At 36.5% G+C, this 24,201-nt stretch overlaps 2 protein-coding genes across 2 annotated transcripts; one reads left to right on the top strand and one right to left on the bottom strand.

Moving 5' to 3' along the window:
• The first annotated feature begins 13,422 nt into the window (after positions 1-13,422).
• On the top strand, positions 13,423-16,010 carry LOC125584464. Its single transcript, XM_048752955.1, has 6 exons — positions 13,423-13,735; positions 13,850-13,929; positions 14,535-14,826; positions 14,879-15,221; positions 15,333-15,408; positions 15,552-16,010. Exons 1-6 carry the CDS (start codon positions 13,423-13,425, stop codon positions 16,008-16,010), a joined length of 1,563 nt encoding a protein of 520 aa, XP_048608912.1.
• A 1,608-nt stretch (positions 16,011-17,618) lies between these two features.
• LOC106369701 lies at positions 17,619-23,933 on the bottom strand. Its single transcript, XM_048752950.1, has 6 exons — positions 23,079-23,933; positions 22,881-22,940; positions 22,159-22,737; positions 21,268-22,068; positions 20,746-21,087; positions 17,619-17,873 (listed from the first exon to the last, which is right to left on the bottom strand). Exons 1-6 carry the CDS (start codon positions 23,931-23,933, stop codon positions 17,619-17,621), a joined length of 2,892 nt encoding a protein of 963 aa, XP_048608907.1.
• Between the last annotated feature and the right edge of the window lie 268 nt (positions 23,934-24,201).

The following is a 24,201-nucleotide window of genomic DNA, read 5'->3' as shown; positions in this document are numbered from 1 at the left end:
ACCAATCATAAAATAAAACTATAAAATATCATTGGTTACACAGTTTTTAATAAAGTTAAAAACATTTCATCTGTTTTGAAACATCAAAAACTCTTTAAAACATCATCTATTTAGGGCATGGCTGGTTCAAACTCAGTGGTTGCAGTTGCGGAAGTTTGTGGATGCAGTCGGTTGTGGTTTCTAGCAGTTTTAAGAGATTTATACGACTGGTATTGCAGTTAAAAATTGGTGCGTTTGCGGATGACTTATGACTGGTTAACTACCAAATACGGTAACAGTCAAATAATAAATTAATAATATTTACATTTAATATAATTATAAAATATCAAAAATCATAAAATTATAATAAATATAATAAATATAAAATTTATATTTAGAAAGTTATAATTTTAATTTTTGAAAATTTATTGAAATTGTTTTTATTATAAAATTTTATAATATTAATTAAAATATAATAGATATATTTTAATATTTTCATAATTCAATTTTAAATTTTTTATTAAATATTTTTACTTTTGTATATATATTTTTTTTTTTAAAAAGAAAAAAAATTTACCCTCTCGCAACCGCAAACGCTAGCTGGAGCCAACTTTTAAATTTATGAGATTCTGAATGGTTTGAAGCGGTTTAGAACGATTTGAGTGATTGTTGCAAACCGCCGACAACCGTTACCAACCGCAAAAGCTGCGTATGCGGATGGTAGCGGAAAAATCAGTCGCCCCCTTCGAAATGGAGGGAGTATGTTCGTTAATCATTACTATGTCCTATCTCACTACAAGAAAACAAGACCTTAACGACTACAGTATTAGTAGCTACTTGGCCGTAATATAGGCTTTACGACCAATTAGCTTTGAAACACGATTGATCGTTAGACGCTGGTCGTAAATAATTATTCGAGGCACATTGGTCGTAAGTTTACGACTAATGGCGTTAGTCGTAAAGCAGACGTAAATGTACGACTAAATCACTTGGTCGTAAGTTAAACGTAAATGAGTTAGTCGTAAAGCTGACGAAAAAGTACGACTCAGAAGTTGGTCGTAAAGTAAACGTAAAAGCATCAGTCGTAAATGTGACGCACATTTACGTCTCACAAATTAGATGTACATTAGTCGTAAACTTACGACCAATTTGCCTCTACGTCGATGTTTATTCATCGCAAAAGAACGACCATTTTACATCGACGTTAGATGTTCATTGGTCGTAAGTTAGCCCACTTTATTTATTTATTTTCATATTTTGTATTTAATTACGAATTTAATATAATATTTAAAATCAAATATTTAAATTTATTTGGATTTAAATTTTAAAATTTTGATAAAATTAAAAGAAAATATCTAACATTCAGAAACATAATAATATCCATAATATAAAACATTCAAAATACTAATTAACTAATACCGAAAAACTAAGTGTTAAGGTTTATTTCGTCGAAGAGGTCGGAACTATGCTCATCCGCACGTCGCTCTAAATCTGCCTGCTCTTCCGGAGTGGGCTCGGAGAAAAAGCTCGGACGTAGAGACTGCCACCTAGAAACAAGAGCCGGGTTGACGTTTGGGGTTGTCTCTATCATCATATCGAACATATTTGCCATACATGCAAATTTGTCCCTGTGGTCGGCTATTACTTCTTTGGCCGCAGTCAAATCCCTACGGAGAGAAGATTATTCTTCCATTCTTGCAGCATGTTCAGCTCTCGCCCTCGGGACATCATTGACAGACCTGATCCCGACAATACGTCCCCTTTTTTTCGGGGCAACCTTCAATTAATAAATAGATATTTAATTAGTACATATGTAAAATTAACTTAAAGAATAAAAAATGTAAATAAACATATATTTATTAAAAATCTAATTTTTAACCTGTTCAAAAATTTTGTCTTGTTCGACGGTGGACAACTCGACCGGTGCACCTTCCGGATTTTGTTGCGACAACTGAGTCTGGACCTCCTGGATCCGAGCCTCAACAATGTTGTAGATCCTCTCTGCTCGAGGATGCAAGAAGGTGCCATCAGAATGCTGGTGTGTCGTCTTGTAAAGTTGGGCCAGAGATGGTGGTGCTCCTTCTTGGCCAGCCTGTATAAAAAAAATACATTAAACTCACGCATTAAATAAATAGTCAATTAATATTTTTTAATAAAAATTAAGAAAGATCGAGACTTACAATTTGTAGTGCCCTCCCAGCGTGTGGAATCTGTCCGGAAGTATGACCCAAAGTAGTACGACGTGAAGTGAGATGTTTCTTCATTCAAACTTCCAGCAACTATTTAACCTTCCATCCTAACCAGATTTTTGGCTTTCCCTTTCAAATATTTCATGGCTCGCTCGTAAGGATACATCCATCCGTTATGAATAGGTCCGTGAAGCAATGCCTCGTACGGAAGGTGGACAACTAAATGTTCCATGACGTCAAAAAATGACGAAGGAAAATTTTTCTCCAAGTTGCACATCAAGATCGGGATATTCTCATCAAGTTGTCTGATGACATCTACAGTTAAGGTGCATGCGCTAAGATCTCTGAAAAAATTTCGATGCCTGCAAATGTATATACAAGGCAACGTAAGATACTTTTCATAAGTTTTTTTTCCAACAAGAAGTAATAATAGCTTTATTTGTTACCTGCAAGTGCTTCGTGAACATTTTTTGGAAGCAACCCCGCAAATGCAAATGGTAGAAGTCGTTGCATAAACACATGACAGTCATGGCTCTTCATCCCTGAAAACTTCTGTCCCTGCTGATCAACGCATCTTGATAGATTTGAAACATATCCATCAGAAAACTTCATACCTGATGCCACCCACTTGAACAACGCTGTTTTTGCTTCTGCTGACAATCTGAAAATGGGAATCGGAATTTTCTCATCGTTTCTAATATGCAGCTCAATCCTAGAATATAATGCAGGCAAATCCAACCTTGAGTTCTTGTTATATTTTGTCTTCCCGGGGACGTTCAACACTGTATTGATGATGTTGTCAAAGAAGTTCTTCTCTATATGCATCACATCAAGATTGCGGCGTAAAAGTAGATTTTTCCAATATGGAAGTTCCCAAAAAATACTCTTCTTGTGCCAATTATGTTGTGTCCCGTAACCAGCGGACATATTTGCAGTAGTATGCCAATTATCCCCTTTCTTGATTGTGTCTTGTGCATCATAGTAATCAATATCCTTCTCGATTTCCTCTCCAGATAAATATGGCGGAGCGGTGTCTCGTACAACCCTTTTTGACCTAAACAATTTCTTGTTCCTTCGGTACGGATGGTTAATGGGAAGAAATCTCCGATGACAATCAAACCAGGATGTCTTCCTACCATTTTTCAGCTGAAATGCGTCTGTGCTTTCCATACAATAAGGACAAGATACCCTTCCATGCGTCGTCCAACCTGATAACATCCCGTATTCAGGAAAGTCACTAATGGTCCACAAAAGAACTGCTCGCATTGTAAAGTTTGTGCTCGTTGAACAATCATATGTCTGCACGCCTGTTGACCATAATTCCTTCAATTCTTCTATCAAAGGCTGTAGAAAAACATCAACGGACCTCTTTGGATGCTTTGGCCCATGTATCAATATACTCATGAAAAGCAATTCTTTTCCCATACACATCTCTGGTGGAAGGTTGTATGGCGTTAAGAAGACTGACCAAAGCGAATATTGTCTTCCAGACATTCCAAATGGACTAAAGCCATCTGTGCAGAGCCCAAGATAAACGTTGCGGGGGTTGCTTGCAAAATCAGGGTACACCGAATTCAATTGTTTCCACGCTTTTGCATCAGAGGGATGATTGATCTCGCCTTCCTTCTGAGTATGTTCTGCATGCCATCTCATCGCTGCTGCCGTCTTTTCAGATTGATATAATCTCTTCAGTCTATCCTTGATAGGTAAGTACCACATCCGCTGGTACGGCACCCTATTCCGCCCACGTCCTTGCGGTTTATATCGTGGCTTCTTGCAAAATTTACACTATAACAATTCTGTATTTTCTCCCCAGTATATCATACAGTTGTCTATACACACATCTATCATCTCCGAAGGTAAACCAAGGCTATGAACAAGTTTCTGAATCTCATAATAAGATTCAGCACACTGGTTATCTTCAGGCAAATACTCTTTAAACAACTCAGCCCATGCATCCATACAAACTTCAGGTAAGTTATGATCAGTTTTGATATTCATCATCCTAGCTGCCAATGATAATTTAGAAAGACCTTGTCTACAACCGTCATAAATTGGCTCATTAGCTGCTGCTAGCATTTCATAAAAACTTTTTGCATCCAAATTAGGCCCCTCTACATTTTCTACATCCTCTATCACTGATCTTGTTTCACGAAATACATCTGTAACCATATCATGCATCCTATCATGATCTACCATATGATCCTCTTGAAGGTTACAACTTCCAGAAGGTAAATGTGGTTCTTCTGATCTGTTACGAACATTTCCAACCTGATTACTACTACTAGCTTCATTCCTATTATCAGCTTCTCTGTGGTTAAACCAGATATAGTAATGTGGAGTAAGTCCTATATTTACTATATGTTTCCAAACCGTTTCACTAGCAGCAAACTTGATATTGTTGCATTTAAGACAAAGACAAAACATTTTATCCGTTTCTAGTGTGAGAGACGTCTGTCCGGCGTGGTACATGAACATCTCTGCTCCGTTGAGAAATTCTTCTGTTACTCTTCCGCTTGAATCTTTATGCGCATACATCCAACTCCAAAGCTCATAGATATTTCTAATAATTTTTTTTTTCTCTCGTTTTTTTTTTGTGCATCTTAAGAATGAGGGAGAAGATCATATTTATAGGAAAATTTTGATTTTGGTAGGTAACAATGTTACAACGAATTTACGTTTGATAATAATTTAACCACCAATCTGCAACTTTCCTCGTAAATTGGTCGTTCATGAGATGGTAGATTTTCGATGTTATTTAGTCGCACATTATGACTACTGGAAACGGTAGTCGTAAACGAGAAGTTAATTTACGACCAATGTACGATGATTTCTTTTTGTAGCAAACTTACATCTAATTTACAACGAACGTCGTGGCAGTCGTAACTTAGTCGTAAGGTCGAAGGTAAATTACGACTACACATTTGTAGTCGTAAATCGTAATCGTTACTCCCACATTTTTTTTTAGTGTCTTAGATACAATCATACAAGGAAATCCGATTTTATGACCCTGAATAAACCCTATAACGCGACACTCATGCCAGAGTCAAACTCGAGTTTTAATATAATATTAAAATTATAGATTTTCACTTAAATTAACTAGTAGTGAGTAAACTGACCTACATTATAGTATAGAACGATCTTCACTAAGTGTGGGATATTTTAATACTCGATCCCTATTTGACATGTGTATGCTGCAGGGGCGGACTCGCTAAGGGTATTGTCGGTTCCGTTGACGCCCCTAAAATGAACAAATAATTTAAATTGCACAGTTGTTCAAAAAAAGAAAAATTAAAAATTAAATTGCATAGATTTTGTTAGTCTCTAGCAAAAATGGTTAATCTCTTCTTATTGATATCTCAAAACCTGGAGTTAAAACACCTTTTTTGATCCCAGTTAATATTCCACTGGGTCCGCCACTGATATGCTGCGACTGTGAGGTCAAGCGCCTTGATCTAAAAAATGTTATTGTAAGCTATGGTGAATGGTTCGTCTCAGTGCGAATCTATCGAACGACCTTCAAGTTACATAGTGCAGCTATCAAGACAACCAATGGTCCAATATGTGAGCTTGACATATACGCTGTCTCCAACCTTGGTTGCTTATCTTTCTTATTAACCTGCGAGGGATTACTATTGACAGCCGCCGCTGCTCATGCTATCACTAGGAAAAAGCTAACTTGTTTCTTTTTTTTTTTGTACACCTCTAGCTAGCTAGTGTTTTAATTACGCTACTCTCCATAAATTCGTCTGCATGTCCAAATTTCCACCAACATTAGTTATAAATCCAACCTAAAGTATGGCCATTGTTACCATTATAATCATGGTTGCCATGTATGCGGTATGCCAAAATCTAAATTAAAATATTCTGTTGGTGAAAACAAAAGTTCAAATGATGCTTGAGTCACTAACTACCGAATTGTCGACTCGGATTTCATGTATAAAAGAATTATGACTTTGCCATATGGGAAACTTCTCACTGGAATATAATCATTAACTTTTAATATACAACTAGATTTTGACCCGCGATTAAAAGTGCGAGTTTTTTTGTTGATAAAAATATTTGATATGAATTAGTATTTTTGTCTTTTGTACATTATTATGTTACAAAGTCATATTATCAAAAGAGATTTGTTTTTTAAGTTGGTTATTTAATGTAATTATATTTTCAATTGATTTTATTAATTGTTTTTAAAAATTTTATATGGTGTGATTAAACTCAGCATGCCTATTATTTTAAAATAAATTATTTAAAATTCGATAAGAAAAAATATTTATATCAAGTTTGGACCCGCGGTCGAACCGGTAAACATTGACTTGTACATAAGCTGGTTGGAATTTAATGAAAACTCGTTAATTTAAAGCATGTGAACTTCAAAAACTCGCAATCAAGTGTGACCCGCCCTTATAAACAAAAAACTCGTTAATTTAAGCCGGTAGACCAATTTTTGAATTGCATATAGTGAAACTAAGAATAAACTCAATAATAGTTTTATTTAAATTCTATCATCAATTTTCATCGAACATACTTGGTTTTACATGATATTAATTTTTAGCTGGTAAAACAAATTCTGAACAACCGTTTTTTGGTAACTGTTATCGTAAGAAGTTGATGAACACAAATTTATTGATGAAATATTTGTATGCATGTATGGTAATAGTGTAGTTTGAAGGCATTTAATTTTGACCTCCAAATATTTTTTTTTAAAATTGTATGGAGTAATAGATATCAAAATATATGTAAAGATAACACATGATGAAATGCATTTATATAGGAACTAATCGTCGGAGGGCTTAGCAAATAATAAAATATATGTAAAGATAATAAATGATGAAATGTATATATATAGGAACTAATCGTTGGAACGCTTAGCAAATAATAAGGGAAACCTAATAACAAATTTTGTATATATATTTAATTTTCTAATGAATAGGTCCAACAAACTTTTGTAAGTAGATTTTTAGGACTCTTTTTCTTTTAATAAGATTGATATAATTTTTTTAATATGCTATTTAAATGAGCTTGAAAGACTTGTAAAAAGGCTAGCGATAAATACTTAGTTGATAACATTAAAGTGATTCTGTATATATTTTACATCAATAAGAATATTTAATAATGAGGGTGGGGGTGGGGAAACTTTCAGTTTACAACAAATTTGATATCACTTTTCAAATGCACCTTTAAATGATAATTTTTTCATAAATACTTTAAATTTATTGTAAAAAATCTAAAATAAGCATTTTAAATCATTTATAAATATTTCTAAATAATTAATTAAAAAAATTATAGAAGTTTAAAACACAACTTAATCTCCTAATACTAAATTCTAAATAATAATCATTAGATCGTACACCCAAATGCTAGTGTATTTTTTAGTGTGAGCATATTTAAAAAAAATTGGTAGCCAACTTATGATATTTCATACAATTTCCTGTAAATAATCATTTTACAACATTGAACAGAAGGAAGTTAAAAATATATTAAGAGAAAGAAATGATTTAAGTAAACATATAAATAATATACCATGGAATAAGCTTCCAAATTTCTTCGAATTTTACTGACGTGCAGAAGTATGTTTGCCTAGGAAAACAACCCTTCCAACGATGAAACATCAATCGACTAGATCACGTAATCCCCCACATTTCAATATTAGAGCATTTCGAATAAAAATCGAAGTGGGAGCGAACGAGGATAACATATTTTGAATATGTTAACCATATCTAATATTATATTGGGGAATAAAATATTGAAACGACATGGATTGTCACCAACTAAAGAGTACTTAGTTTAAAATAAATAAATGTGTGGTCGGAAAACAATTTGTCACCAACTTTTCAAAATAACCTTGATTGACATACTAATATATAGAAAATAGATTAATACCTTTATTTATATATTTAAATCTGAATATCACATTTTCGTTTATACGATAGTTTATTAACTGTACATATATTTTTAGTAGAAAATATTTTGGGTATATTCTTTTAAAACATCATGTTATTTAATTTGATAATACAATATTTTACATAAAATTGTGAAAAATGTATTTGAAAAAACATTTCAACAAGATGCATTACTTATTTTCAAAACTATGGGATAATTTCAATTTAACCACAAATTTGATTTCACTTTTCAAATTTATCTTAAATGATAGTCATTTTCATAAATACCTAAAGTTTGTGATAAAAAGTAATTCTTTTAAATCATTTTAAAAATTTATAAATCCAACTTCACCCTTTAATACTAAACCTTAAACAGTCATTATTAAACCCTAAAGCTGAATATTATTATTTTTTAGTTGAGTGTGTTTTTGAAAAGTGGTAGCAAATTTATGGTATTTCAAACTGTTTTTCGAAAACTATCCACATGTTTGCCAACTTTGATTATATATTTGGCTGTTTACCAAATAGAGGAATTTCATTATATCACTGGTTTGTTGGTTTATTTGGCAAGCTCATAATCTTTGAGAGCAGGGCAACCCTAACTGCAAATGTTATGTGCAAAACCTTATCTTCAATAAGGGCATCTCCATCCCCACTCCATATTGTACTCCAAAAATAGTGTGGAAAATGGAGTACGAACAAAAAATAAAAAATCTCTCCATTTATGGAGTAATCACTTTTTTGTTTCTTCACTATTCCATTTTTCACTCCATTTTGCAGTAAATTATGGAGTGGGGATAGAGATGCTCTTAGAATGAAGTCGGCCGATGCAACATCCGGTCCCTCTCACGCCGCTACCGAGCAACACCAGCATCTGTAACACCGACGCCTCCTGGTCACCCAACTAACTCACGGCGGGTCTTCGTTGGGTCCTGAACAACGACCAACCTTCTCTCCTAAGTACAAGTTATGGTACAAGGAGATCTCTTCCCCGCTCATGGCAGAGGCTCTGGAACTACGAGAGAATCTAGAGCTAGCTCATCAATCTCGTCTACCAAAAGAATAGTTTCAATCTGACTCACAGGAGCTCATTAGAGCTATAAATTTTAAGATCTATCCGGTGGACCTTTACGGAGTTCTCATGTATATTAAATTTTTATCATCTTACCTTACTTTGTGCATGATTTCTTTTATTCCTAGAGAGCATAACAGTTTGGCCGATTCCACTAGGAAGGTAGACTTGCATATCTACTCTCCTACTTTTACTAAACTACTTTCGTTCTAATCAAATTTGGTTGTTCAAAAAAAAAGGAATAGCATTCTACAACCAAGAATTTTGTTTTTAATTAAGTTTAGGATGTGTTATATTTAGGATGTCAAAAAAAAAAAAAATTAAGTTTAGGATGTGTTATATTTTAGTATTGAAATTAAATGAAAAAATAGAAAGAGGGTGACAATGAATGAGATAGTATCTTGCTGGAGAAACTTTTTCTACTGTTAGAAAGACTCAAATCCAAACGTATCTACTTTCTGTTGGTTTATTTCTTTTTTATTTTATTTTAAATTTTATTTCTAATAATAATTGATAATATTATTATATATGTTAAATACTTATGAGAGGGTATTTACCACTAATGGTTATCTTAGGTTTTGAAAGAAATATCCTTTTGATTTGGAGAAATGGCTTGGGAAGGGGTGTCCTAAGCTCTCATCTCGCCTCTCTCTTTTTTTTTTGTGTTTTATATTTTGTTAATAAATTTTTCACCTCTTTTTGCATTACATTTTTTCAACACAACATTTATATATATGTTACATGTTGAAATATACATCTAATTTTTTTCACATACGCCAAAACATGTTTAAAAACATATATATATATATTTCTTAAAATTATATAGTATGTTCAAGAGAAAATATTTTATTTTATTCTGTATTATTTATATTAAACAAATATTTTTCTGAAATATTAATATGATTTCAAATCTACACTACATATATGAATGAAATGATCAGATGTCCTCCCCGGAAAAAAGAATAATTCCATATGCTTCTCTCTTATTTTTATTTATTTTTATTTATTTTTAAGGGAGTTTACTCAGATATACAAAATTTTAGGACAATTGACAAGAACCATACAAATCTTTTTTTTTATTACTGGCATTTTTTAAATACCAAGCGTGCCCCTTTTTTTACGTTATGAGAAAAAAACATATTTACACGAATGCCATTACTTTTCGCTGCCACATAAGCAATAACCCGGCGCCACGTAGAAATTATGTTCCGTGTTTTCATTAAGCCAGCCGTAATTCGCTACATACGTCGATACGGCTGATTTATATCTATATGTCGGCTGAATAAACAAACGCGGCTGAGTTAAGAGGAAAATGCTGACTTAAGAACATAAATCAGCCGGAAAGTATGGCTGAATTACAAAAATGTGGCTGATTTATGAGAAAAAGGCTGACTTACAGACAAAGGTTACGACTGACTTATACATCAGCGGTTTGTTTTCTAGAAATTTGGCTGAGTTGTAACTAAGAGACGGCTGAGTTATGTTTTCCCGGCTGAGTTAATGAATACCGACTGGCTGAGTTATATAATTTACGGCTGACTAATGTGATGTTGTTACGGCTGAGTTTATGATAAGTCGGCCGTAATAGGATGGATTAACAGTAAACTCAGCTCGGTTACAGCTACTTATTAGCGAAATATTAATTACTAGAAAATCATTCGTTTGATGGCTGATCTATGTGACGATACGGCTGATTTATCGTTTTTCATCTTATTACGGCTGATTAAGGATCAAAAGATTAATTACTGAAATATTTCGATGGTTCGGCTGACTTACATTGTATATGAGACCTGATTTACGTAGGCTGAGTTATATATTTGTTTGTCGGCTGATTAACCGATTTTCCATGTCATCTGCCATGTCATCAACTCGGATTTGCCATGTCATTGCTAACGAACTACTTTACAACTACGTTTGTCTGTCTGTTCATCTTTTTCTTCATCTTCTTCATCTATCTATATATCTATCTTCTTCATCTTATTCTTCATCTTTCTCCGAGATCTTATGGATCCGGTAATTATTGTTTATGGTAACTGGATTAAGAAAATAGATATGTATTCAACGCCGACATGAAGAATTTGCAAAGTCCGTACTCGATGATTACAGATTGAATGAATTGAGAACAACAGATTGAATTCGCAACAACAGATATGTATTCAACGAACGACACTCCACCAGTTTCCAGAGAACAAGGATGACGAAATGAATCGGAATGACAGAGCAAGAGAGACGATTAAAAGAATTGGGTTTAAATATTTTGTATTACGGCTGGGTTTTGGGTTTTAATGTTTTACATTACGACTGAGTTATATAAACATGTTACGATTATATTGTGTTTTCTTGATTAGTATAACGGCTGAGGTATGGATTTTAATGTTTTCGTATTACGACTGAGTTATCATTAATGTCTGCCTTATTTAACTTTTTTACTCCTCGTGGTTATCGTCTCCATGTTATAAATGGCGTCGATATTAGTTCTGAGCCGTCAAATCAAGAAAGACGAAACGTCCCATTATTATAAGGCGTTTAATATTATAAAAAAGGATTACCGTGAATGTTAAATCAGTTTTTAAATACTAAAGTATCGGCTCGATGTTATAAAAGCCTCGATATTAGTTCTGAGCCGTATTTTCCATACTCAGCCGTCCCAAAGTATCAAACCTAAATCTCGATGGGCCATGATAAAACCCAAAATATTAACGGCTGAGTTATGTTAATATTAATGGTTGAGTTATATTATGAGTTAAATAATAAAGTATTACCGTCTCGATCTCTACGAAGACATCGATGTTATATTAACCAACATGGCTGAGTTATTTGAAATATCTTTGCTTAGTTATATGAACGTTACATTAATGGATTATTTCCCGATACTTGAATTGCCTGAAGAGATTCAGCCGTTAGTGGTTGAACGTGTGGCCGGTAACTCCTTCACAAATCTTTATGGCCTAAGAGCATCGTGCAAGACGATGAAGGCGTTAGCAGAGCGGAGCAGGGTAAACCATTTTTACGATGTGTTATCCATTCCCATGAGACTCAATATACCTCCTGGGTTGTTTAAAACTTGCTACGCAGAGAGAAATCCAAGCACACTTTATATGAAGGGTGTACAGTTTTTCTTCACATTTAACCTTCAGGAAGAAGGACTTCCTTTCATGAAGCTTGCAGCGGATGAATGATATGAGCGTGCTGTGTATAGATACGCAATGACTAGAAAAATATATTGGGATGATGAGGAGTATTTTGCTTGTTTTACAAGGGAATCAGTTGACAGGATCAGGAAACTAGTTCGATCTCTAAAATGGGCATGGGGTTTGTCGCACAATGACGAGTTTATGGCAAAGAGGGACAAGTTCATTTCAACCGTTGTTCCTTTGTTCTATAGTTGCCAGTGTGTTCCTGTTATGGAGCGAGATTGAGTCTTGTGGTACATTGAAAACAGTAAGGGTGACAAAATGTGTAACCGCTGTTTCTGGATCAAAGAGTTGGGGCTCTTCTTCCGTGAGTTTGAACCGATGAGCGTGATTATGGACACAAGGAAGTGGTGAAGATGTATTCTATCAGAATCATTTCTCTTTTTATGTTTTTGCTGTGATATTATTACGGCTGATATTTTATGGCTGTGTTTACATTGAATATGCTGGAATTTTCTTTTAATTGACGGCTGAATCAAAGTTTTTCTTTTCATGAATACTTATGAGATATTTTGCTGTGATGTTATTAAGGAGCATAGGTGGTTGTACGTATCCGAGTTTTTGTTTTCTTTGATGTACTTTTTGGCTGTTTTAGTTTTAGAATACGGCTGAGTTTTAGTTTCATCTGAGATATTTTGTTAGAGTGTTATTAAACTCGAGCATAACTGGGTTAATTAAATACGTAATAGCCGAGTTATTGTTACTTAAAGACTGAGGTAATGTTAACTTTTTGGCTGAGTTTTATGAAAATCCAAGATACAGACTCGGAATCCGCCATGTCAACAAACTCCTTGCCATGTCATCACTAATGAACAAAATTTATAACTTGCTTTATGAGACTGTTCATGTTCTTCTTCATCTTAGTTATCTATCGTCTTCATCTTTCTCAGCTGGTTATGGATCCGGTAATTATTGTTTCCGGTACGTGGATTAAAAAAAACAAATATGTATTCAACGTCGACAGTAGAGGGTGTAAATTTCTTCATTTAGATGAGAAAACAACACATGAAGATTTCGAAAAGTCTGTTCTCGAAGATTACGGATTGAATGATTTGAAGGATCATATTCAGCTTAGCTACATGTTCTCGAATAAAGCATTAAAAACGATGGCGCACGACACTCCACCAGTTTACATGTCCAATACTCGGCAATTGCAAGGTTTTCTAAGCCTGAAGAAAATCGAAAGACTACGTCTCTGTGTGGAGATTACGGAGAACAAAGCAAGCGAGAAGAGTAAAACATTGTTGAGCTTTGGCTCAGAAGTAGAAGCAGAAGCTTCAGTAGTTGAGTCCAGAGACGAAAATTACAGTGGGAGTTACGATGGTTGCAGTCTGGAGAAGGAACAAGAGGATAATGAGAATGACTGCTCTAGTAATGTCGAAGGAGAAAAACATGACGTAGTCGGAGAAGATGAAATAGGCAAAGAAAACGAAGAAGATGATGAATTTGAAAGCCGATTTGATATGTTCGACGATTCAGACGGTGCGTCATCTGAATATGATAACTTCAGCTCATATGGTGAGTCTCCTACAGATGACGAAGATTCACCAACGCTACCTCCCAAGAAGAGATATCAGAACCTCTCGATGAGCAGATCTAAAGGGAATCTGGAGGTTCTAGTTTGGAGATGTCGTCGATAGACATTGCGGTAGGTCAACGTTACGATAGTAAAGACGATTTGGAGAGACGACTGAAACTTCTTACAGTGAGGTATAAATTTGATTTTGATGTAGAAACATCAACCCCGACATCATACGTTTTTAAGTGTTGGGTTGATGGATGTTTCTGGAGAGTTTGTGCTTCTACCCAAGAAGAATCCAAGGCGTTTTTTGTTCGTATTTACGATTCGAAGCATACATGTTCCTGCACAGAGCGTTCTAATCGATCTCGACAAGCAACACCAGATATTTTAGGTATGTTGTACAAGAACTTTCTCGGCGACGTTGGTCCGGCCGTTCGCCCTACGGGCGTCGGAATAGCTATCACTAAGCAGTTTGGTATAAAGGTAATTACTTTGTTGTGGCTAAGTTATTTTCAACGTCACGGCTGATTAATGTCAAATGTACAGGCTGACATAATCATACAATTCGGCTAGGTTACTATATATTTAGATGCGGCCGAGTTATAGTAAAATAGGGTTGAGTTATTCAGTACGTTATGGCTGTCTTAATTATTTGATGTGGCTGAGTAATGAGGATCGTTTTTTTCATGTGAACAGATGGATTATTGGAAATCACACCGGACGTTGAAATTTGCAAGGGAAATCGATGAGGGAACACCTGAGTGTGGGTTTGAAAGCTTGCCTTCTTACTTATACATGATAAGAAGGGCAAATCGGTGTACAGTTACGCGTCTTCAAATCGATGAGCTTGGAAGATTCATGTATGTGTTTCTTGTCTTTGGTGCGAGCGTTAGTGGGTTTCCTTTCATGCGCAAAGTTGTTGTAGTCGACGGTACGTTTCTCAATGGTAAATACAAAGGGAGGCTACTCACAGCACTAGCTCAGGACGGTAACTTCCAGATTTTTTCCAATAGCCTTCGCAATGGTTGACACAAAAAAAGATGATTCGTGGCATTGGTTTTTTACGCAACTAAAACTTCTGATTCCTGACGACGAGGGTCTTGCGATAATCTCGGACAGGCATAACTCGATAGGAAAAGCAATTAGAAATGTGTATCCGTTGGCTGCTCGGGGAATATGCACCTACCATTTATATAAGAACATATTGGGACGGTACAAAGGAAAAGAAGCATTCCGTCTGGTGAAGAAAGCGGCAAGATGTTTTAGGATGTCTCACTTTACACCGATTTTCGAGGAGATTGAAGCGATTCATCCTGCACTCCACGGCTACCTCCAAAGAGCTGATGTCCGCCTGTGGACGCGTGTTCATTTGCCGGGCGAGAGGTACAATTTGATGACTACAAACATAGCGGAATCAATGAACAGAGCATTGTCACATGCAAGAGGTCTAAACATTGTTCGAATATTAAAATCGATACGGGTTATGATGACCAGATGGTTTGCTGAACGGAGAGAGGATGCCAGATCGCAGCCAACGACGCTTACATGTGGCGTCGAGAAACTACTACATGTAAGTCAGTCGTAACAGTAAAAATAAGTGCCATTTCATAAAATTCTCAAGTCAGCCGTTTCATAAAATTCATAAGACAGCCATTATAATTATTAAATCAGCCATAATATGTAATAACTCAGTCGTTTCATATTTATTAATAGGGTCGTGTAACTGCCGCCAGAGAATTGACGGTCCAAAGGATTGATGATCATCACACTGAAGTTAAATATGGATCTTCTAGCGAGTCTTTGAATGTTGTTAATTTGGTAGAGCGAAAGTGCACATGTCGGCGTTTCGAACGCGAGAAATTACCATGTGTACACGTAATCGCAGCTGCGGAGTACAACAATGTTTGTCGTATATCCCTGTGCAGTCCGTACTATAACAGTGAATATTTGGTGAGCGCATACGCTGAATCTATCATGCCGGCTGACGAAGCAGAAATCGTGGCAGACCAACCGTGCTTGCCCCCGTATATTCGTCAACAACCAGGAAGACCTAAGAAAAATAGGATGAAATATGCTTTAGAAGTTGCACTTCAAAACAAACGTCCTAGGAAAGAACACACATGTTCTCGATGTAGACATAGTGGCCATAATGCGAAAACTTGTCAGATTTAAGCAAGTGTTGTATGGATTTTCATGTTTTTGAATTACGGCTGGGTTTTTGTTTTCACTTATATATATTCAGCTGGATTAGAGATTTTCATTTATTTGAATTACGGCTGGGTTCTTGTTTTCACTTATATATTACAGCTGGATTAGGGATTTTCATGTATTTGAATTACGGCTGGGTTCTTGTTTTCACTCATAATTCACGCCCAAAATTCCAAACGTCGCGAAGTAAATAACCGGCTTCTCTTATAAATAAGGCATTTCTCGAACGGATGTATATGTTCATCTCTCTATTTTTTACACAACTTCTCTCTCTATCTAAATGGAATATTTCCCTCTTCTTGAATTGTCTGAAGAAATTCAGGCGTTGGTGGTTGAACGTGTGGCCCGTAACTCCTTCCAAGATCTCTATGGCCTCAAAGCATCGTCCAAGTCGATGAAAGCGTTAGCAGAGTGGCGTGGTGTATACTATTTTTACGATGTGTTATCCGTTCCCTGGGAACTCAATATGCATTCGCAGTTGTTGAAATCTTGCTACACTGAGGGAAATTTAAGCACACTTTATATAAAGGGTGTACAATTCTACTTCACATTCGGCCGTCACGAAGAAGGCATTACTCTCATGAAGCGTGCTGTGTATACACACGCAATTACTCAAGCAATCTTTTTGTGTGATGCACAGTATTTTCACGGTATTCCAAGAGAATGGGTTCAGAGGATAGGGAAACTAGTGCGATCTGTGAAATGGGGATGGGGTTTGTGGCATTCTGACGAGTTCCGCCAAAATAGGGCGCTGTTCATTTCAAAGTTTGTTATGTCGTTCTACAGATGCCAATGTGCAACACATGTGTAGCGACAATGTCTCTGCTTGTGGCACCTTGATACAACTAAGGATGACAACATGTGTGAGTGCTGTTTTTGTGGATCAAAGAGGTTGGCTTGTTTTTTTGTGATTTTAAACCGATAAGCGTTATCAGGGACACAAGAAAGTGGTGAAAATGTAATCTATTGGTACCTTATTATTTTAAGTTCTGTGCTATTTTTTTTTTAAGTTCAAATGAATGTAATGAAGGCTTGGTTATTGTTTCTTTTGGCTGATTTATTGTTCAATTACGGCTGCATTACTGTTTTATCACGGATGATTTATTATGTATTAAACACTTGAAAAAAATAGGTTCATTTACGTGCGTTGCAAAACGTTCAGATTTCTTAGTTTACGTGCAGACATGTAAAACGTCAATTACAAACCAACAGATGGAGTAATAATTAGCATCGATATTCTCATATCGTTGGCTGAGTTAAAGTAATAATTAGCCTCGATATTTTAAACACGCGCCACCATTAATCGACAACTTAGTCAAATCAAGCAAGTGGAAACGTCCCATTAATAATGAAAGTGGGTGAGTGATAATGTTCGTTGTGGTATAAACAATGATGAGTTAACTGAGTTTCTTTACACTTTACGGCTGAGTTACTTTACACTTTACAACTGAGTTACTTTATACATAACGGCCGAGTTACTTAACAACTGAGTTACTTTATACATAACGGCTGAGTTACTATAATACGTTAAGTCTGAGTTATATTAATCGTAGGCTGACTTACAAAACATTACTAGACAAAGTAGTAGTAGTAGCAAAGTAACGACATTCCAACCCCACAAACAAACACATTCCTCAAACACCGACCCTGACTCATACATTCTTCTCCTTTTCCCCCAGACGCCGTCTTCATTACTTCAATCTCTTTCTGCAACAGAGCAACGTTAACTCTGAATTCCGAGATGTCTTTGTTCATGCCACTTATCAGTGACTTAATATCATCAACCTCTTCAACCAAACACTCATCCGCCCATTTGAATAAATGTCTCTGTTTCCACAATATAATCAGATCTAAGTACTACGTAACAGAACATGCGAAATAAAAACCAAAACGAACCTTATTATATCCTTTTCCGCCGCAATAATACAATCTTCCTGGATTTGTAAAGGTTCCAGATGTAGAAATGTAACAGGGTTCACCACACCAACACTGTTTCGGCGTTTCTCTTTCCACGTTCGAACGGCGTCTGTAAGAATTTCTTGAAACGGCCGATAAAGAAGACATTTTTATTCTCAAAACAATTTCAGAAACGAAACAGAATAACATGGAATTAGGGTGAGAAAGACGACATGATGAAACAGCATCGTTTCCACACGCGCCATAATTAAAATATTATTTAAATGTGTCGATATTGTAAATTCCTCGACTACCCCGTCAGAGTGTTAATAATTAGCCTCGATATTAGGTTTGAGCCGTATTTTCCACAGGCGCCATAATTAATCGACAACTCAGTCCAATCAAGCAAGTGGAAACGTCACATTACATTTGAAATGTATTATATTAACATTCACAGCTGGGTTTTCCGTTTTACAATGGCTAAATTATGATTAATTTATTTACGGCTGAGTTTCGGTCACTTATTGCTGGGTTTATCGTAAACTAAAATTCACAACTGAGTTACCTTATACGTTTTGGCTGAGTTATTATAAAGATACGGCTGAATTAAACAAACACATTATGACTAGGTTATAGGACTTAATATACAAGAAATACGAATTCGACATGTTTACATTCAGGAACCGAAATTAGCAGATTCTCAAAACAATATTAGAAACGAAATGGAATTACATGGAATTAGGGTGAGAAAGACGACATGATGAAACGGCATCGTTTCCACACGCGCCATAATTAAATTATATTTAAATGTGTCGGTATTGTAAATCTCTCGACACATGCGTCAGAGAGTGTTAATAATTAGCCTCGATATTAGGTTTGAGCCATATTTTCCACATGCGCCATAATTAATCGACAACTCAGTCCAATCAAGCAAGTGGAAACGTCACATTAGAAATTTATTATATTAACATTCACAGCTGGGTTTTTCCGTTTTACAATGGCTGAATTATGATTAATTTATTTACGGCTGAGTTTCGGTCACTTATGGCTGGGTTTATTGTAAACTAACATTCACAACTGAGTTACATTATACGTTTTGGCTGAGTTATTATAAATACGGCTGAATTAAACAAACACATTATGACTGGGTTATAGTACTTAATATACAAGAAATATGAATTCGACATGTTTACATTCAGGAACCGAAATTAGCAGATTTAAAATACATACAAGGCATCACTTTCAGAAACCAAAATTGTCAGGACCAAACTCTTCAAATATGTGGAAGAGATCACACCAGACTCTTGTTAACATCCACGGAGGCTTGTCGCCTCCGATTGCCCAAGTTCTCTTCAAATAGTGCATCTGGCAACGAAATATCGTTCTGGCCACAAGATTAAAATGTGTCCAAACTGTCAAATTATGCCTTCGAATCCACGTGTTTCTTACAGCGAGTTGAAGAAACCAGCGTTCCTTAAAATGATCGGAATTGCGCGGTATGTCGGCCAATCATGAACCAAGCATTCTGCAAGAATCGACGGGATGACGAGAGAGAGATCACTTAAAAATTTGAACCAGATAGTACTTGTTGTGTCAAGTAATTCACCCGGACCAGGGTATAGAAGAGGGAGGTTTTCACGATTTGCAGAGCTTAGTATCGCATTGACACTGTTCTCTAACATCGTCAAATAACCAGGAACAATCGGCATAACTTTTGACGGGGATAGAGAGTTTTTGTTTAGTTTTTTTTTAGAGAGAGAAAGTTGTAAGAGAGGAGACAATATATAGAGAGGTACATAACGTCAAACGTCTCGAGTTAAAATTTCCCAAGAAACAGTTATCTTTTTCCCGCCAAACGTCAGGATGAAGTTACACTTTACGGCTGTGTTACATACCACATTTACGGCTGACTTAGTAAATGGGTTTAGGGTTTAGGGTTGCTTATTTAGGGTTTCGGTTTGCTTTTTGGGGTGTTTAAGTTTGGGATTTGGATTTTATGGTGCAAGAATAGTTATAAAAACACAAATTCATGATAAATAACACAATAATAGTTTATTAGTTTTGAATTATGCTCACATCTCATATGTATCAGTTAAGTTTATGAGTAATTGTAAGACAACATATACCTCAAGATCATGATTGATTCTAAACTCGTATAGATTCAATAAAGAAGACACATTCAGTTGATTATATATTCAATTCAGATATATAATTGGAGTTTCAATTTAACATTTTAAAGTATAAACATTTTTTTTTGATTAATGGGTATGTTTGAGGTATGCTTGAGTTATCATATCTTTTTATATATCTATGTTACGATTATAGGGTATGTTTTGGGTAAGGCTGAGTTACGTATATACGACACGGCAGGGTTATAAAAACGCTAAGACTGAGTCAAATTTTATAATAACAACATAAGTCAAGTAAAAAATAACAACATAAGTTCATCATAAAACAACAACAACAAAAGTTAAGTACACCAAGCGCTAGACATTTGAATATTTCCTCCTTCAGCGAGGATATCTGCTGCCATCTTCATCCGTAAACCTTGAATATTTTGATCGTTTATCCCATCAAACGTTACACCAAGCGCTAGACACTCCACAAACTTCAACGAATACACCCCACAATCGCCAATCTGGGTGTTTTGTGGAGTGTATTTTTTGCTCCTCCTTCTGAATGAGAACTTCTTCCTGCTAATGGGTCTGATATTGGCAGGAATATGTACACTCAACATAGCGGGAATCATGTGCGTCAGCGGTTTAAATGAATTCAGAATTCTCTGCTGAATTTCGGGTGTTACCTCACCAAAGATTGGATCGTAGCAATCAATCTTCTCCTTCTTCAGATCCACGTGATACGTAACCCAGTGATTTCTGCCGGTTTGAAGATATCCGTACAAGTGATCCACATCATCATACCACCTCAAGTTTGTTCGACAATGATTGGGAATCCTACCATTTATCATAACTTCATAACCATTGCCTTTGAACATGAACATTGTGGGTTTCATCTTGAACTGACCGTAATCGTGAATCAAAGAACTTTGCCACCAACCGTCAACGAAGGCAATCCGCTTGGACCAAAATGGAGTGGGCTCTCGCATGGACCTTTTAATGAGGACGTTCATATACGCCACAATATGCTACATAAATAATATGAACAAGTCAGTCGTAATCAAATATATAACTCAGCCGTTATATAATAAAAGAATATATAACTCAGCGTTATATAATAAAATAATATATAACTCAGCCGTAAAAATTAGATAACACAGCCTTAATAAAATAAAATAATATATAACTCAGCCATTATAAAGACTTACATTATCAAACACCCATCCATACTCAGTCTCCGGCCACGGTCTCTCATGGATGAGTATGCTGTAGAAGTCACTTTCATGATCAGCTGTTAGTACTTCTTTTTTACCTGGTGGTGCTGGTGGTTTGGGTGGAATTGCCTTGATGTGTTGCATAAGTTTCTCCAATAGCGCCGGATAATCAGGTGCTAGAGGGTCATATATTGCTGATGAAGGAGTAACATTCTTCCTCATACACGTCGTTCCATCATGTCCTACCGTCGGAAAATCAAATGATGAAGAAACTGCCGTCGTTGACAACCCTTTTGAAGTTAACTGAACATATTTCTCCCAGAATTCCTTAATTATGGCAGATCTAACCAATTCAGAATTCTCGACATCAGACTCCGGCGCGAATTCGTTCTGTTCTACAACAACTTCATCAGTTATATCAGCCAATGAACTATCCTCTACATCAGGTTGTACATTGCATCTTGTTACACCGTCACGCGGTGGAGTCACCTTTTTGTACTTTGACCTAGCCTGGCTTTGCTTCTTTAGCTCAGCCACTTTTTTCTTAGCCTCAGCCACTTTTTTCTTAGCTGCGGCTACTGTTTTCTTAGCTTCAGCCTCTTTTTTCTTTTCCTCAGCAGCTTTTTTCTTAGCCTCAGCCTTCTCCTTCCTCTTAAACGCAGCATCTGCCTGCGCTGTTTTTTTCTTCTCATCGGCTTCCTCACCCTTAACAATACGCGTGCGCCTGCAGCCGCGTCCATAGGCTGGATCCTTAGCAGCCTTATCATCCTTAGTAGACTTATCATCCTTAGTAGCCTATGCAGGAGAAATTACTAGGAAATCAAGAGGCCGCATATCAATATCTTTATCGACACTACCAAACTCCTCATCCAAATCCCTTTTCACCCCTGATTCCTTTTCAAGCTCCTTGGCCAAATTCTTTTTCGGTCGAGGAGCCGCATCTACTAACGCTGGACTATTGACAGACTTCTGATGCGTTCGAACCACCGGTGATGCCTTCGATAATGGTGGAGAGGGGTTTGATAATGGTGGAGAGGGGTTATCATGGTTTTCGGGAATTTTCCTAATCCCCAGATCTTTCAGACGCTCCTCCAGTAAAGCATTCACCCTGTCATCAATGGTCTTTTGGTCCATCAATGGTATGTTCCGGTCTAACTCGTAAGCTTCCAACCGTGAGTCAACATGATCAAATTTTCTGGAAATAATATCCAGAGTATTCACAATGGTCGTTAGAGTCGTTTTGTTCTCCAACTCCAACTCTTTGCTACCTTCCTTCGCGCTAGAACCCTTTCCCGCTGCATCAGCTTCAGACTCATTTCCCGCTGCATCAGCTTCAGACTCATTCTGTGTCTTAACTTTCTTCTGCTTCTTAGTGGGTGGCTCAGCTTCTGACAAAACTCCACCCTTCATTCTCTTCTTCTCATTCCCCTTCCCCTTCACCTTCCCCTTCCCCTTTGCATTCCCCTGCACTTCCCACAAACCTTTTACAAATCTACCTGAATGTATGTCTGTTATCAACCTAACGAGTTGTGGGTGTCATCTTCACCCGGCCAAATAGGAAACATCTCTTCAATTGAGTCCTTCAAAACTATTCTCCTCACACGCACCTGCAACACCAGGTTATAACAAAACTCAGCCTCCAAACTAACACAAAACTCAGCCATCAACTAAAATAATTCAGCCGTCATTTAACACATAACTCAGGCATCAATTAACATAATTCAGCCGTAATTTAATACATAACTCAGCCATTAAGTAAGTACGAACTCAGCCATCAAATAAATTAATTCAGCGTTAAATCTTACCTCGCCATGCTTTTCGATTTCGGAAGACAACAACTTATCAAAGCTTGCACGTGTACACTTTCCACCCCATCGCAAAAGCGGAACGTCTTCGTTAATGATCACTCTCCCAAAACTCTCACCGAAGCATGTGACGGATTCATAAGCCCAAATCAATAATGCGTCCTTCATGCCGCTTATTGTGTATGAACCTCCATCTGGAGCCAACGTTTTAATAGAGTCAATTAGAACTTCGTATGCAGTCTGACTCCATGGATACGACCTCATGGCTTCATCGTAGAATACCTTTATTGCACTTTGAAAGGGTATCCCTGAATTGTGATGCAAACAATAGACTTCCATGGCTTGAAGAAGTAGCAGCCCCAACCACTTGCGCTTTTCAAAACTCCAACGCGGACAGAACGCTAATGCTGCCTTCAGTTCATCTAACTTTGGTCCCATCCCAAGTGGCACTTTCAACTCCCCCCAAAACTCGTTGTATTGACTAGGATCAAATTTTTCTGTTGGCAATGGACCTGTGTTTAGCCCAGTGATCTCACCAAACTCGAGCAAGCTAAACCTGATAGCCTCATCAGCCACGAGACACCATATCTCCTTCTTTATAACTCGCAGCTGTCTACACAGTAGATAGTGCACGGTCCTACCAGACCACATGCTTTTGCGTTCAGCTAGCCTAGCAACTACTCCAATGGGAGAGTTCACCAGTTCTTCCCACACATCAAGTCCTATTGTTTCTCTAACGTGGGGGAAATGCCCTGGATGGAAATTGTGATTAATCACTTTACCATCTAGGTTAGAAGACCCTTCAGGGTAAAGTTTTGGTGGGTAATCCCCTGATTTAACTTCAGCAGCATCCATCTGATCATATAATCAAACAATAAAATCAGCTCCAACAAAACAGTAACTCAGCCGCATCATAAGAGTAACAAAAGCATAACATAACATTACGTTATTCACGACACAAATATAACTCAGCCATAACATAACCATAACTCAGCCGCAGCAAAACCCTAACTCAGACGCAACGAAACCCCCAACAAAACAAAATCACAGCCGCAACACAACCATATCTCATTCGTAACCATATATAAATCAGATAAAATATAATACATAACTGACCCACAAA

Source organism: Brassica napus, chromosome A2 (genome assembly GCF_020379485.1).
Source record: "Brassica napus cultivar Da-Ae chromosome A2, Da-Ae, whole genome shotgun sequence".
NCBI classification, from domain to species: domain Eukaryota; kingdom Viridiplantae; phylum Streptophyta; class Magnoliopsida; order Brassicales; family Brassicaceae; genus Brassica; species Brassica napus.
Note: the sequence above shows the minus strand (reverse complement) of the source record. Positions and strands in the feature narration are given on the sequence as shown.